Source organism: Ursus maritimus, unplaced genomic scaffold, assembly GCF_017311325.1.
Source record: "Ursus maritimus isolate PB19 unplaced genomic scaffold, ASM1731132v1 scaffold_3, whole genome shotgun sequence".
Taxonomy (NCBI): domain Eukaryota; kingdom Metazoa; phylum Chordata; class Mammalia; order Carnivora; family Ursidae; genus Ursus; species Ursus maritimus.
The window spans coordinates 53,237,112-53,251,954 of record NW_024425563.1 but is presented as its reverse complement, the minus strand read 5'-3'; the positions used below and the strand labels follow the sequence as shown (position 1 = coordinate 53,251,954).

The window sequence follows — 14,843 nt, the reverse complement described above, 5'->3', positions numbered from 1 at the left end:
GCAATAATAGACAAACTGAATTGTAGAACAGTATACAGAATACAAAAACAGACACAAAGTAATGGTCACCTGATTTAATGACAAAGACAACTCTGCAGTGCAATAAAGTAAGGATGGTCTTCTCAGAAATGCTGTTGGGGCATTTGTTTAGCTGTATGGGAAAATGTACATTGACTCTTACTTTACATCACACACAGAAGTCAGTTCCAGATAAATTATAGATCTAAATATGAAAAACAAAATGATAACATAGTAAGATAAAAGATAGGAAAACATCTATGTGACATTAGATAAAGATTTTTTAAAATAGGACACAAAAAACATAAATTATACAAAAAGTTGATAAATTATACTTCACTAAAATTTTTTTAAATTCTATTCAGTAAGACATTATTAAGAGAGTGAAAAGACAGCCATTTGGGGGGAAATCATTGTAGTGTTATGTGACTAAGTCCTCATATATAGAATAAATAAGTCCTGAAATTGACAAGAATAAGACAGTTCCAACAGAAAACCAAGCAAAATCTAACAATTCACAACAGAGAATATCCAAATTGTCACCAACCATATGAAAAGTTGTTCAACTTTATCAGTCATAAGGGAAATGCAAATAAAGCCACAATATGATAGTACCCACCTACCAGACAAAGACAGAAAGTACCAAGTGTTAGTGAGAATATAGAGTAGCCATAATTCTCCTGCACTTTTGGGAGTTTATAAATGGGAAAACCACTTTAAAAAGTTGTTTGGCAGAATCTAAAAAAGCTGAGCAGTTCTTCTCCTCAGTATGTATCTAGTAGAATTCTCTACATATGTTCATCCAATAAACATGTATTGGAATCTGTTCATAACAGAAAAAAACCTGGAACTATCCAAATGCCAGTCAGCAATAGTATGGATAAATTTTGGTATATACAATGGAATTTTGCTCAGTAATAAGAATGAATGATCTACAACTATATACAACAAAATGGATGAATATCAAAAAACATAATTTGAACAAAACTTCACAGACATAGAAGGGTATATATTGCATGGTTCCACTTGTATAAAATACAACAGAAAATCAACCTAATCTATGCTCTTTAGTCAGGATAGTGATTACCAACAACAGAAAATCAAAACTAATCTATGCTGTTTGAAGTCAGGATAGTGATTACCGTTTGCGTGGATGAGCGGTAACAATGATTGAAGAGAGCCTGAAGAGAGTTTCAGAGTGCTGGTAATGACCTTTTTTTAATCTGGATACTATGCATCTAGATGTATTTGGTTTGTCAAAATGCATTATCTATACATTTATGTGTACTTTTCCATATCTGTAAGATACTTGTGAAAAAGTTAAAGACATGTATTACCTTGAATTCATACCCAACTAGTTAAGTAATATCCCCGTTTTAGAGAGGAAGAAAATAGTGAGTTTGTTACTGAATTACTTTTAGTTACTAATAGCCAGCCAACTATTACATAGCTCAAATTAAATGATCTTTAGTTTTCTGTCTAGTTCAAGATACTATAATTTTATAAATCCACCAAATTAGAATCTAATTAACTTTCTGATTTTCCTTTTATTCTAATTTTTATTAGCCTTCCTAATCTATTAAAGTTCAAATTTCTATATTCACAGATAAGTTTCCTTGATATTTAAAATAATACTACAGGGGCACCTGACTGGCTTAGTTGGTTGAGCATCCGACTCTTGATTTTGGCTCAGGTCATGATCTCAGGTTCGTGAGATCAAGCCCAGTGTCAGGCTCTGCACTCATGGGGAGTCTGCTTGAGATTCTCTCTCTCCCTCTTCCTCTGCCCCTCCCTCCTACTTGTGTGTGCACTCTCTCTCTCTCTTTCTCTCAAATAAATAAATCTTTAAAAAGAAATAAAATAATACTTCAATAACCTTTCTTGAATATTGCTGTTTGTTATTTGTATTAATTTCATATTTATTTTCTATATTTACTGTTTGGTAGGCAAGCAAAGGTCGAACTACAATTGTCATAGCACACCGACTTTCCACTATTCGAAGTGCAGATCTCATTGTGACTATGAAAGATGGAATGGTGGTGGAAAAAGGAAAACATGCTGAACTAATGGCAAAGCAAGGTCTATATTATTCGCTTGCAATGTCACAGGTATGTTTATGTGACATAATGCTATGTTAGCAGAGGTTTTTTTTTAACTTTTCAGAGATCATACCACAGATGTCCTGAATCATAATCTTAGTTTTCACAAAGTAACCAAGGTTTATTTATAATTCCTTAATGAAGAGATTCAGTGTGACTAATATCCTCAGCATTGTGCTAGATAATATGGTGAAAATGAAAGAATTAATGAGTACATAGCACCTAATAGTTGCCAGGCACACTGCAGATAGGCTTCAAAATTTGTACATGGCAGATCCAGAACAGTATAACTCTATATACTGTCATCTTTTCATTAGAACACAAATTTAACACACAATCCCCACTTAAATACTGAAAACTTAGCTACAGAGGCAAAATGAAGAATCCTGCATATGGATGTTACAAAATATAGAAGTAACCAAAGTTGGTGGGGATAAGGGGAGCTAGATTACCCATGGAAGGTTTCATGAAGAGGCCTTGAAGACTAGAAGGTGTGAGTTAGAAAAGGAGAAGTCTGCGTAGGTGGAACAGCACCACAGAGGTAAGAAGGAACTTGGTGTGCAACAAACAGAAAGATCAGCCTTCCTTCCATGAGTAAAGATGATTGTTGGGAGAATAATCAAAAACAGTTGTATTAGAAAGCCAAGTCATGGAAGTTCTAAGGAACCAGGCAGAAGAGTTTTGTTGTTTTTTTTTCTTCCACTCTGACTTACCTTACTGTGTCAGAATCACCTAACACAGTGCCTGACACACAGTGGGCATTCAATAAATGCCTGCTGAATGAAGGAATGTACACACAAATGTATATGTATATAAACCACATCTTCTCAGGTAGCCAATCAAAAGAAGGCATGATAATGCTGGAGGCACTCTTGCAAATTTCTTTTTTTAGGATTCACATTTCTGCATGCCAGGTGATCTCACATAGTTTTTTCATTAGGACACGTTAATGTAAATTATAGGAATTAGGCTGTAGATAACTTCCTCCTTCTGGCCCAGGCTTCTCTTGACCTGGAAGACAGTCTTTTTTTCAAGGGGTCATGTACAGACAACAAATCTCACCCCTTTGCAGTTTATTTTACTTCTGCAACTTTCTGATTATATTTTTGATGTCAATATTTATTTCATATATAAAGAACTTATACAACTCAACACCAAAAAAAAAAAATCCAATTAGAAATGGGCAGAAGACATAAATAGACATTTATCCAAAGAAAACATTCAGACGGCCAACATGAAAAGCTGCTCAACATTACTCATCATCAGGGAAATGCAAATCAAAACTACAATAAGAAATCACCTCACACCTGTCATAATGGCTAAAATAAAAAACATAAGAAACAACAAGTGTTGGTGAAGATGTATGTGGAGAAAAAGGAATCTTCATGCACTATTGGTGGGAATGCAAACTGGTGGAGCCACTGTGGAAAACCATGTGCAGGGTCCTCAAAAAGTTAAAAATAGAACTACCCTCTGACCCAGTAATTGCACTACTTGATATTTACCCGAAAAATACAAAAACACTAATCAAAGGGAAACATGCACCCCTATGTTTATTGCAGCTTTAGTTACAATAGCCAAATTGTGGAAGCAACACAAGTGTCCATTGATTGAAAAATGGATAAAGAAGATGTGGTGTATATATACAATGGAATATTATTCAGCCATAAAAATAATGAAATTTTGTCATTGGCGACAACATGAATGGAGCTAGAGAGTATAATGCTCAGTGAAATAGTTCAGTCAGAGAAAGACAAATACCATTTCACTCATATGTGGAATTTAAGAAACAAATAAACAAAGGAAAAAGGAGAGAGAGAGAAACCAAGAAAGAGACTCAAACTTTTAAAGAACAAACTGATGATTACCAGAGGGGAGGTGGGGGGGGAGGGTAGGGTAAATTAAATAGGTCATGGGGATTAAAGAGTACACTTATCATCACCAGCACTGAGTAATGTATAGAATTGTTGAATCACTATATTGTATATGTGAAACTAATATAACACTGTATGTTAACTATACTGGAATTAAAATTTAAAACTTAAGAAATAATATTATTTCACAAATTAGGAAATTTAGAAAGTTATGACCCTCCATCTCCTCATCAAACTTAAAACTTCACATTTAAAACCCTAGCTTTCTCCACAATCTAGAATGAATTATTTTTAAACATCTGCTATAAAGCAGTGATAATAAAAAAAATTTGAAAATATAATCTTATATTGATTCAAAAACTGCTAGCTCCAATTTTATTTCACATTAGGCCACATTTTCCTTTAAAAATAAGAGTTAGCTGTTATATGGCAGTTGAATTTGCATGATTTTCATTCCACAGTAGACTTAATAATTTATGAAATTATGAAGTTCAATATTTTCAAACTAGTAAGTATAATAATAAAAGAAAATAGCTATGGTTAAATTAACCCTGTTTTGAGATTTTTTTTTTAAACCACTACACTCAAATCTTTCTTTGAAGTAATATGTCTTTATTTTTCATTATAATTAAACAAAAACTCTATTAGGTCTTAGGTAAAAGAGTTTCACAATGTAAGGAAAATAAAAATGGAGTGTTTGTGGTATAAATGTATAAATATTTAAAACACCTTGTTCAAAATGGATTAGTAGTCTCTCATTACCTAAAATAATGTTCATTCTGATAAAACAATACCATTTTTAATATTCAATGAACAACTACAATATTCTAGGTAGTGCATAGTAAATATAACATCCATGATATCTACATAGACAGTAACTCATTTCTGAAACTCTAGAAGTGCTTATTTGCCACTATGCCTATATTGTCCAAATGAATCAGTTTATTAGAATCCATGATGATCATAAGTACTAAGAAGTTAATGTTGCTAAGAGAATCAATCCCAAGAAACAGTATAGCAGTGGTTAGGATTGTGGGCTCTGGAGACACTGTTAATTTGAAATCTTGATTCTGCCACTTAATAGTTTTAGGACCTTAGGTGAGTTCTTTAAATTCACTGTGCCTCAGTTTTCTAACCTTTAACATGAGGAAAATAATAGTAACTTATTTATGAATTACTGTGAGTATTAAATAAGTGATTGATATAAAGTGCTTACTAAATTTTATTGTTGGCATACTAAATTTTATTATATTATTAATATTACCATTATCCAATCAAACTTTTTATAAAAGTTCAAACCGTGAAGATTAATGCTGTAATTATTTATCTTGAACATACATGATTATTTTCAGACCTATTCCTTTTCACGTGAAAAATAAATAAAAACAGGTAGAGATAGACACATACCAAAACTTCCTGTCATCATTATTTTGTCAAAGAACTTGTCTTTGACTTGTTAAAGAACCATCTTAGATAAATTTATTTTGAGAAGGGATCAAAATTTTATTTTAAACTTGCCACTAAGTAAATAGCTCCTGAAAAAAGCCAAATAAAAGATTTCTTTCATGGTAGATAAATTTATAGAAAAAAGAGAAAGTGATAGCATAGAAGAATGTCTGATTGAAGATGTTAGGATACTATAAGGCTTGAGGGCACGTATTGCATGGTGCACTGGGTGTTAAACGCAACTAATGAATCATCGAACTTTACATCAAAAACCAGGGCTGTACTGTATGGTGACTAACATAATATAATAAAAAAATATTACTATTTAAAAAAAAAGGATACTATAAGGCTGGTTAAAGTGTACTGTACTTTGAAATGCCTGATTAACAGTTGTTAAGCTTGTCAAAGAATCACAGTCACTGGATAGCCTTCCATGTGCATATTCTCCTTTGCACCTAAATCCACCTAAGGCTTTCTGTCTCTGCTCCACACCCTGGTCTGGGACACCATCATCCAAATTGAGCTGTTCATTTCTGTCTTGTCTCCCTCCCCATCTCTTCATGGGGAAGCCACAAATTTACTCACACCAGATTCAGATGAGCAGAAAATATGTAGTTCCTTTATTTCACTAAATTTGGTCTCATATCTCTGAGTAGCGAAAAAAACAAAAACTAGACTTAGAGCAATCTGGTTTAGAACTTCATCCTATCCTGTAATTTAAACAGTTTTTTTGTTTTTGTTTTTGTTTTTTAAGTTAACTTGATGACTCTGGAATTTCTTATTCTCCAGGAGCTGGTCCTACTGATTTTGCTTTCTGAACAGTTTGGAATGGGCAGCAGTTGCAGGCCTGGAAAGTCTCCTGAGATATCTCTCAGGCCCAGGGCCAACATCACATTTAAGTGCCTAGCTAGACATTATAAATTTATAAGCTCCATAAAAGGCTACGAAAAAAGAGTCAGAAAGAGTATCTTTGAGTCATCTCCCTCACAAAGCTCTTTTTACTAAAATCTGTCCCTACTAGTGGAATAATTGTTTTGAACTAAGGCATTGTTTTCTCCAGTTAATTATACAAGTCTTTTGAAAAGAAGGCATAATAAGCTATTGTCACCCACTAACATTTTAGTATAAGTTGGACTTACTAGCTCTCTATCAAGCCTGAAAACTTCAGCAAGAGCTGCACAAGAATATATCACTTTCAGTATCAGAGGCAATACAGTTTTAGAGGGATGCTCAATAAAAGTCTTTCGAATTCTGAAAACATTATTCTAATAGTAACATGTATATTCTTCACTTAAGGATATTAAAAAAGCTGATGAACAGATGGAATCAATGTCTACTGAAAAAAGTATCAACTCAGCTCCTCTGTGCTCTCTAAATACCATCAAGTCAGACCTTCCTGACAAGTCTGAAGAATCCATCCAATATAAAGAGGTAATGGTTTAACTATCAACAAGTTTTATCCACATGTTCTCCAATTAATTTTTATTTAATTCTTGTAATATTTAGAATTTACAATAAAATATTACTATAACATTAAAGCATAAGTCTTTCCCAAACTTCACTATAGTATCACTGTGATGCTCTAAGAAAGTGGCCCTCAAATAAGACCATTTATGTCACAGGTCATTTGGGGGCAAGAAAATTCTTAAGAATGGGCTTGTTCTTCTTTTTCTAGTTCCTTTAGGCATAATAGGATTTGGCTAGTAAAAATTAAGAGTACTCTTAAGAATGCAGAGGTAGCAGATAAAAGTAGCAACCACTACTGAGGTTGAAATAGAGGCCCAAGGAAGAGCCCTAATCCTTCTCCCCCAGTCAAGGCTGAGATTCATGCCTTACTTCAGAGGGCACAGCTTTGGTTCACTGGATGGCAGTGAAGTTGCTAAGGTACCTCACTGGTGGGGTTTGCTGGAAATCTGTCCTGTTGCATGCCAGAACCTACTAGGTACCAGGAGAAGCTACAGGGCACTGTTGAAACCAGGAGCTGGAGAGGTTGCCCTCTGTAGGAGTCAAGTACAGTACCATGTGTAGGTGGGTGCAGGCATTAATGACCTGAATAAAATACAGGCTGATGCTGTCTGGGTCCCCTGGTTACACCTCTCCTGGCCAAGCCAAGAGCTGGAGAAAGCACTTGGTGGCCAAACATAAGAGAAAACTGTACTCAGCAGGCACCTACTCTGACAAAACTGTATAAGCAGAGCAGCAGAGAGAAAAGCTTATCCTGGAGGAGCCTTCCCAGAAAACCACCAGAAAGAGCAGGAAGTAAAATTCCCTCCTCCTGCAATTTTTTCCCAGTACCTTCAACAGACAGGGCTTGACATCTTACTAACTGGTAAAAGAAAAATATTTATAAGGCAAAAGGGTGAATTTGGACCCAAGAGGTAATAAATCAGTAACCAGGACAAAGATGGTATTATTTTAAATAGGGGGAATAGCTAATATAAAGGCCTGGAGTTGGGGGTATCAGTGACTAAGAAGAGAGGGATGGGCAGAGAGTTGTGTGAGACACTCAGGGACCAGATCTTACAGCACCTTGTAGACCATAATATCAGTTTTAGATTCTTTTCTTACTCTAACAGAAAGTCATCAGAGGTTTTTAACCAATAATCCATGACCCACAAGGAAAATCTGGATAGAATTCAGAGGCAACTATCCTGAATATAAAAAAAATCATAACTTTCCCCCCACCTATTATTGATAAAAATTTAATTTTATTATGAATATAAATAACAAACTACATTAGTATTACCAGTGCCTATGATGTCACCAATGAAAATCACAGAATTTTTTTTTAAAGATTTACTCATTTATTTGACAGACAGTATACATGAGCAGGGGAACAGCAGAGAGACAGGGAGAGAGAGAATCTCAAGCAGACTCCCCCACTGAGCTCAGAGCCAATGTTGGGCTCGATCTCATGACCCTGAGATCATGACCTGAGTCAAACTCAAGAGTCACATGCTTAACCGACTGAGCCACCCAGGCACCCCTAAAAATCACAGAAATTTTGATATCGCATTACAGTTGCTATAGATATGTTACAATCATCACTATTATATCTTGTTATTTAATGTGCTAATAATGAAACACAAGCATAACTATCACAACTTTGAATTTTTTGTTAAATATTTTGAATACTATATTTCGATCAGTTGGTTTTCTTTGAGACCTATGGGTTATTTAGCCCATTGTTACAAATTCTTCTCATAAGGAATCCTCAGACTTCACCAGTCTTCCAAAGGGTTCATGACACAAAGCAGGCTGAGAACTATTGCATTAAGAGGGTCTTATTCAGAAGAGTGCATGAACTGATTTATCTGATTTGACTGCTGTGTGGAGAATGGTGTTTGGGAACCAGAGTGGGATCAAGGACAACAGGGCAGGGAAGAGATGATGCTGGTTAAGTAATAGACCTGATGGACCTGATTAAAGCTATCTAATGAAAAATCAATTATAGATGGAGAAGCAACTAGGATAGGAAAAATTTTAATTTAGGTAGGAAAGCAGTAACCAACAAAGGAGCCTAAAGAATAACTGGAAAATAAAAGAAAAGGCAAGAGAGTGTGGTATCACACAGGCTAACAAAGAAAACTGTTACAGCTATAGGAAACAAACCGAGGGTTACCAGAGAGGAGGGGTAAATGGGTGATGGGCATTAAGGAGGGCACATGATGTAATGAACATTGGGTGTTATATGCAACTGACAAATCACTGAACTCTACCTCTGAAACTAATAACACACTATGTGATAATTAATTGAATTTAAATAAAATAACCTTTTAAATAAATAAATAAATAAATTTAATTTTCCCTTGTTTCCTAAAAAATTTTTTTAAAAACGGGGCTCCTGGATGGCACAGCGGTTAAGTGTCTGCCTTCGGCTCAGGGCATGATCCCGGTGTTATGGGATCAAGCCCCACATCAGGCTCCTCCGCTATGAGCCTGCTTCTTCCTCTCCCACTCCCCCTGCTTGTGTTCCCTCTCTCGCTGGCTGTCTCTCTCTCTGTTGAATAAATAAGTAAAATCTTTAAAAATATAAAAAATAAAAAATAAATTTAAAAAAAAGAAAAGTGTTACAAAAAAGCAAGAGATCATTTGTGTCAATTGCTGTGAAAACCAGATGAAATTAGAGATTTCTGCTTCCAACCAAGGTAGGTTAACAGGGACTGGATTTACCTTTTGGCTTGAAACACCTAAGAAATGGAACAAAACATGTGAAACAGTTTTCTAACATTGGACATCGGGCAGAACAAGATTATGATCTCTGAGGAAAGGGAAACAAATGAGGAGAATCTTATCATTGGTCCAGGTTACTGCCTGGGTTGTTTCTAAGCCTCAGAGCTAGGACAGAAAACCCATGCAGAACCCAGGAAGCCAAAATAGTGAGCATCCCCAGAGCAAAGAATGAAAAAGAGAGCTTCTCAGAGTTCCAGCGATTTCCATAGGTTCTCCATTGAGTTTTCATCTGAGTACTGATCAGCACATTTATTAAGAAAACTGATAAAGACAGAGGAAAGATCTACCCGAAAGGATGAAAGGAACAGTCCTTTCACAGAGGTTCACAAAGGGTCAGGAATAGTTCTTATTCTTTTTTAAGTTTTTATTTTAATTCCAGTTAGTTAACATACAGCGTTATATTAGTTTCAGGTATACAATACAGTGATTCAACACTTCCATACATCACCCGGTGCTCATCAGAACAAGTGCAATCCTTAATCCCCATCACCTATTTAACCCATCCCCTTCCCTCTGGTAACCATCAGTTTAAGAGTAATTCTTATTAAACCAGCCAGAATGAGCAGTCGCTAAATTAATGGGTTGTTGAGTTGGATATTAAGGAAAATATTACCCTGGGAGGTGGGGGCAAGGGGGTAGAAATAGCCCCCTGCTAAATGCAGTTCTGAGCCCAACTAACAAAGCCTAAAAGCAAACCTCAAAACGATCAAACTATTTCCAAGTAATTTAAATGTGTTCCAGTACAAAGCTCAATAATATATGTAAGAATTCAAAAACACTGGGCACCTGGCTACCTCAGTTGGTAGAGCATGCAACTCTTGATTTCAGGGTTGTAATTTGAGGCCCATATTGGGTGTAGAGATTACTTAAAAAATAAAATTTTGGTGCATCAGTTGGTTAAGCGTCTGACTTTAGCTCAGATCATGATCTTGGGGTCCTGGGATCAAGCCCTGCATAGGATTCCTCGCTCAGCAGCAAGTCTTCTTGACCCTCTGCCCCTCCACCACTTACACCTGTGTGTGCGCACTCTCTCTCTCTCTCAAATAAATAACTAAAATCTTTTAAAAGAAATAAAATCTTAAAAAAAGAAGGAGAGAATTAAAAAAAAACCCAGTGAGTAAAATTTAGTGTCTGGCATCGAATAAAAAATCACCAGACAAGTAAAGAAGGAGGAAAATAGTTCCCAAAATGAAGAGAAACTAAATCAACAGAAATGGACCCAGAAGTGACACACTTGGTAGAATTAGTAGGAATAATAAACAGTTATTATGATTATATTTCATATGTTCCCAAAGGAAAGGCAAAAACATTTGAATGAACAGTGAAATTTTTCCCCAAATTTGGTGAAAACAAAAAACTCACAGATCCAAGAAGCTTATTAATAAATTCCAAATGCAAGACACATAAGGTACACTATGTGAAGGCACATCATAATAAAATTGCTTAAAACCTGTAATAAGAAGAAAAATTTAAAACAGCCAGAGAAAATCAGCATAATATGTATAAAGGGGAAAAAATAAGAAAATCACTAACTTCTCATTAGAAACAGTGCAAACATTTGCTGCAACATGGACGGCACTGGAGGAGATAATGCTAAGTGAAATAAGTCAAGCAGAGAAAGACAACTATCATATGATTTCTCTCATCTATGGAACATAAGAACTAGGATGATCGGTAGGGGAAGAAAGGGATAAAGAAAGGGGGGGTAATCAGAAAGGGGAATGAAACACGAGAGACTATGGACTATGAGAAACAAACTGAGGGCCTCAGAGGGGAGGGGTGGGGGAATGGGATAGACCGGTGATGGGTAGTAAGGAGGGCACGTATTGCATGGTGCACTGGCTGTTATACACAACTAATGTATCATGGAGCTTTACATCGGAAACCGGGGATGTACTGTATGGTGACTAACATAATATAATAAAAAATCATTAAAAAAAAAAAAGAAACAGTGCAAACAAGAAGACAATAAAGTGATATATTTAAACTACTAAAATGAAAAAAAGCTCAAATTAAAATGCTGCATGCAGAAAAATATTTCTCAAAATTGAAGGCAAAGTACAGAATTTTTCAGGGGAAAAAAAGGCTGAAATAATTTATCACCAGGAGACCTACACTACCAGAAATGTTGAAAGAAGGCCTTCAGGCAGAAGGAAAATGATACCAAATGGAAATCTGAATCTACACAAAGGAATGAAAAATATCAAAAATAGTAAATAGATGTGTTAATATAATAATGGTTAATAGTGATTAATTTAAGTAGGCTTCATGCCCAGCATGGGCCTTGAACTCATGACCCTGAGATCAAGAGTCTCATGCTCTACTGACTAAGCCAGCCAGGTACCCCAATACTGTTTTTTTAAGTACGTTTTTAAAATAATTTACTTTTCTTTTTTTTTTTTTAAGATTTTTTATTTATTTATTCGACAGAGATAGAGACAGCCAGCGAGAGAGGGAACACAAGCAGGGGGAGTGGGAGAGGAAGAAGCAGGCTCATAGCGGAGGAGCCTGATATGGGGCTCGATCCCAGAACGCTGGGATCACGCCCTGAGCTGAAGGCAGACGCTTAACCGCTGTGCCACCCAGGCGCCCCAATAATTTACTTTTCTAAGAAAAAAATAACATTATGGTGTAAGGTTTATAACAGAAATATAAGTAAAAATGTGTAAAAACAATAGCCAAATGACTAGCAAGGAGAAATGGAAATATTCTATTTTAAGGTTCCTAAATGATATGCAGTATTACTTGAAGGTAGACTGTGATGTTAATAGTAGTCAAAGTTAAAAAAAAAAATAGTAGTCAAAGTTGATTTCAGAGCAAAACAAACAAACCAGGAATAAAGAGGTTTTTTTTTTTCATAATTTTTAAAAGATCAATTTATCAAGAACCAAAAAGAGCAATAAAAATTCACAATTTTGGGGCACCTGGGTGGCACAGCGGTTAATCGTCTGCCTTCGGCTCAGGGCGTGATCCCGGTGTTACCGGATCGAGTCCCACATCAGGCTCTTCCACTATGAGCCTGCTTCTTCCTCTCCCACTCCCCCTGCTTGTGTTCCCTCTCTCGCTGGCTGTCTCTCTCTGTCGAATAAATAAATAAAATCTTTAAAAAAAAAAATTCACAATTTTATTAGAGATTTTAAAACCTCTCTTAACTATTGCTAAAACAAGGAGACAAATATTCAGCAGGGATATAGATGACTTTAATAGCACTCTCAACCAGCTTAACCTAATAGACACTTCTAAGACTCCACCTATAAGGAGAAAAATACACATTTTCTCAAATGCATCTGAAACGTTTATCAAGATAGACCATATTCTAAGCCATAACACAGGTCTCCATATATTTTTAAAAATTCAAATAATGCAAAGTATATTACTTAACCAAAGTAGAATTACATCAGAAATCAAAAACAGAGGGACAGCTGGCTGGCTCAGTTGGTAGATCGTGCAACTCTTGATCTCAGAGTTGTAGGTTCAAACCCCACATTGGGTGTATAGATTAGTTAAAAATAAAATTGTTAAGAAAAAGAAAAGAAATCAAGAACATAAAGTGGCCTGGAAATCTTGAAATACTTGGAAGCTAAGCAACTCACTTCTAAATAATGCATGGATCAAAGAAGAAATCAAAGGAAAAATTCAAAAGTATTTTGAACTAAATGAAAATGAAACCAAACATAATTAAAATGTGCCCTGTGGTCCAGCAATTGTACTACTAGGTATTTACCCAAAGAATACAAAAGTACTAATTCAAAGGGATACATGCACCCAGCTGTTTATAGCAGCATTATCTACAATAACCAAATTATGGAAACATCCCAAGTGTCCATCAACTGATGAATGGATAAAGAAGATGTGGTAAATATACACAAAGGAATATTACTCAGCCATAAAAAAGAATGAAATCTTGCCATTTGCAATGACACGGATGGAGCTAGAGTATTATGCTAAGCGAAGTAAGTCAGAGAAAGACAAATACTGTATGATTTCATTCATATGTGGAATTTAAGAAACAAAACAAATAAGCAAAGGGTAAAAAAGAGAGAGAGAAACAAACCAAGAAACAAACTCTTAACTACAGAGAACAAACTGAGGATTACCAGGGAGGAGATGGCTGGGGGGATGGATTAAATAGGTGATGGGGATTAAAGAGTGCACTTGTCATGATGAGCACCAGGTGATGTATGAAAGTGTTGAAACACTATATTGTACACCAACTGGAATTTAAATTAAAACTTTAAAAAAATAACTCGAGTTTTAAAAAAAGTATAAGATGAGAGTTAAAGTAGTATTGAGAAAGAAATTTATATAACTAAACCCCTATATTATATAAAAAGGAAAGACCTCAAATTAATAAACTTACCCCTTAAGAAACGAAAAAGGAGAATATAATTATAAAAAAAAAATCAATGAAATCCAAAGCTGGTTCTCTGAAAGCATCAATAAACTGAAAAACCACTGGACTGACTGAACAAATTAAGAAAAAACACACAAATACCAATATCAAGAATGAGAATGGTAACATCACTACAGGTTCTACAGATATTAAAAGAATAATTAGATAATCTTATGAAAACATTAATGAAAATAAATCCTTCAACTCAGATGAAATGGACAAATTCTTTGAAAGGCACAAACTACCAAAGCCCACTCAAGAATAAATTAATTTAAAAAAGAGTAAATTAATAGCTTGAATAATCTTACATCTATTAAAAGGAAATTGAATTTGTAATGAAAACATTTTCCTCAAAGAAATGGTGAATTCTACCAAACAGTAAAGTGAAGAGGAAGGAGCTCTTATTTTATGAGACCAATATTACTCTGGTATTAAAATTAGCAAAGATGTTACAATAAAACAAAATTATAGATAAATATCCAACAATGAACATAGATGGAAAAATTCTTAACAAAATTTTAGTAAATCTAATGAATACTATATAAAAAAGAATAATACATCATCACCAAGTAGGATTTATCTAAGATGTACAAGCTTGGTTTAACATTAAGAAATTAACATAACTCCTCTAATTAAAAAAAATTAAAAGAAAAATACTGTCTAATCATCTCAATCACTGCAGAAAATTCATTTGACAGAACGCACTGTCTATTCCTGATAACTCTCAGAAAACTAGGAATTGAAAGAAATTGTCTCAATCTGATAAAGGGCATCAACAAA

The 14,843-nt window shown here is 34.9% G+C and overlaps 1 protein-coding gene across 1 annotated transcript in view; it reads left to right on the top strand.

The window, feature by feature from the left end:
• Positions 1–14,843, top strand: part of ABCB5 (ATP binding cassette subfamily B member 5) — a 130,328-nt gene that overhangs the window by 64,027 nt on the left and 51,458 nt on the right. Inside the window, exons 14-15 of the mRNA XM_008686372.1 lie at positions 1,965–2,126; positions 6,734–6,868. Of these exons, the coding sequence (XP_008684594.1) occupies positions 1,965–2,126; positions 6,734–6,868 (297 nt within the window). The remainder of the gene's footprint in view (positions 1–1,964; positions 2,127–6,733; positions 6,869–14,843) is intronic.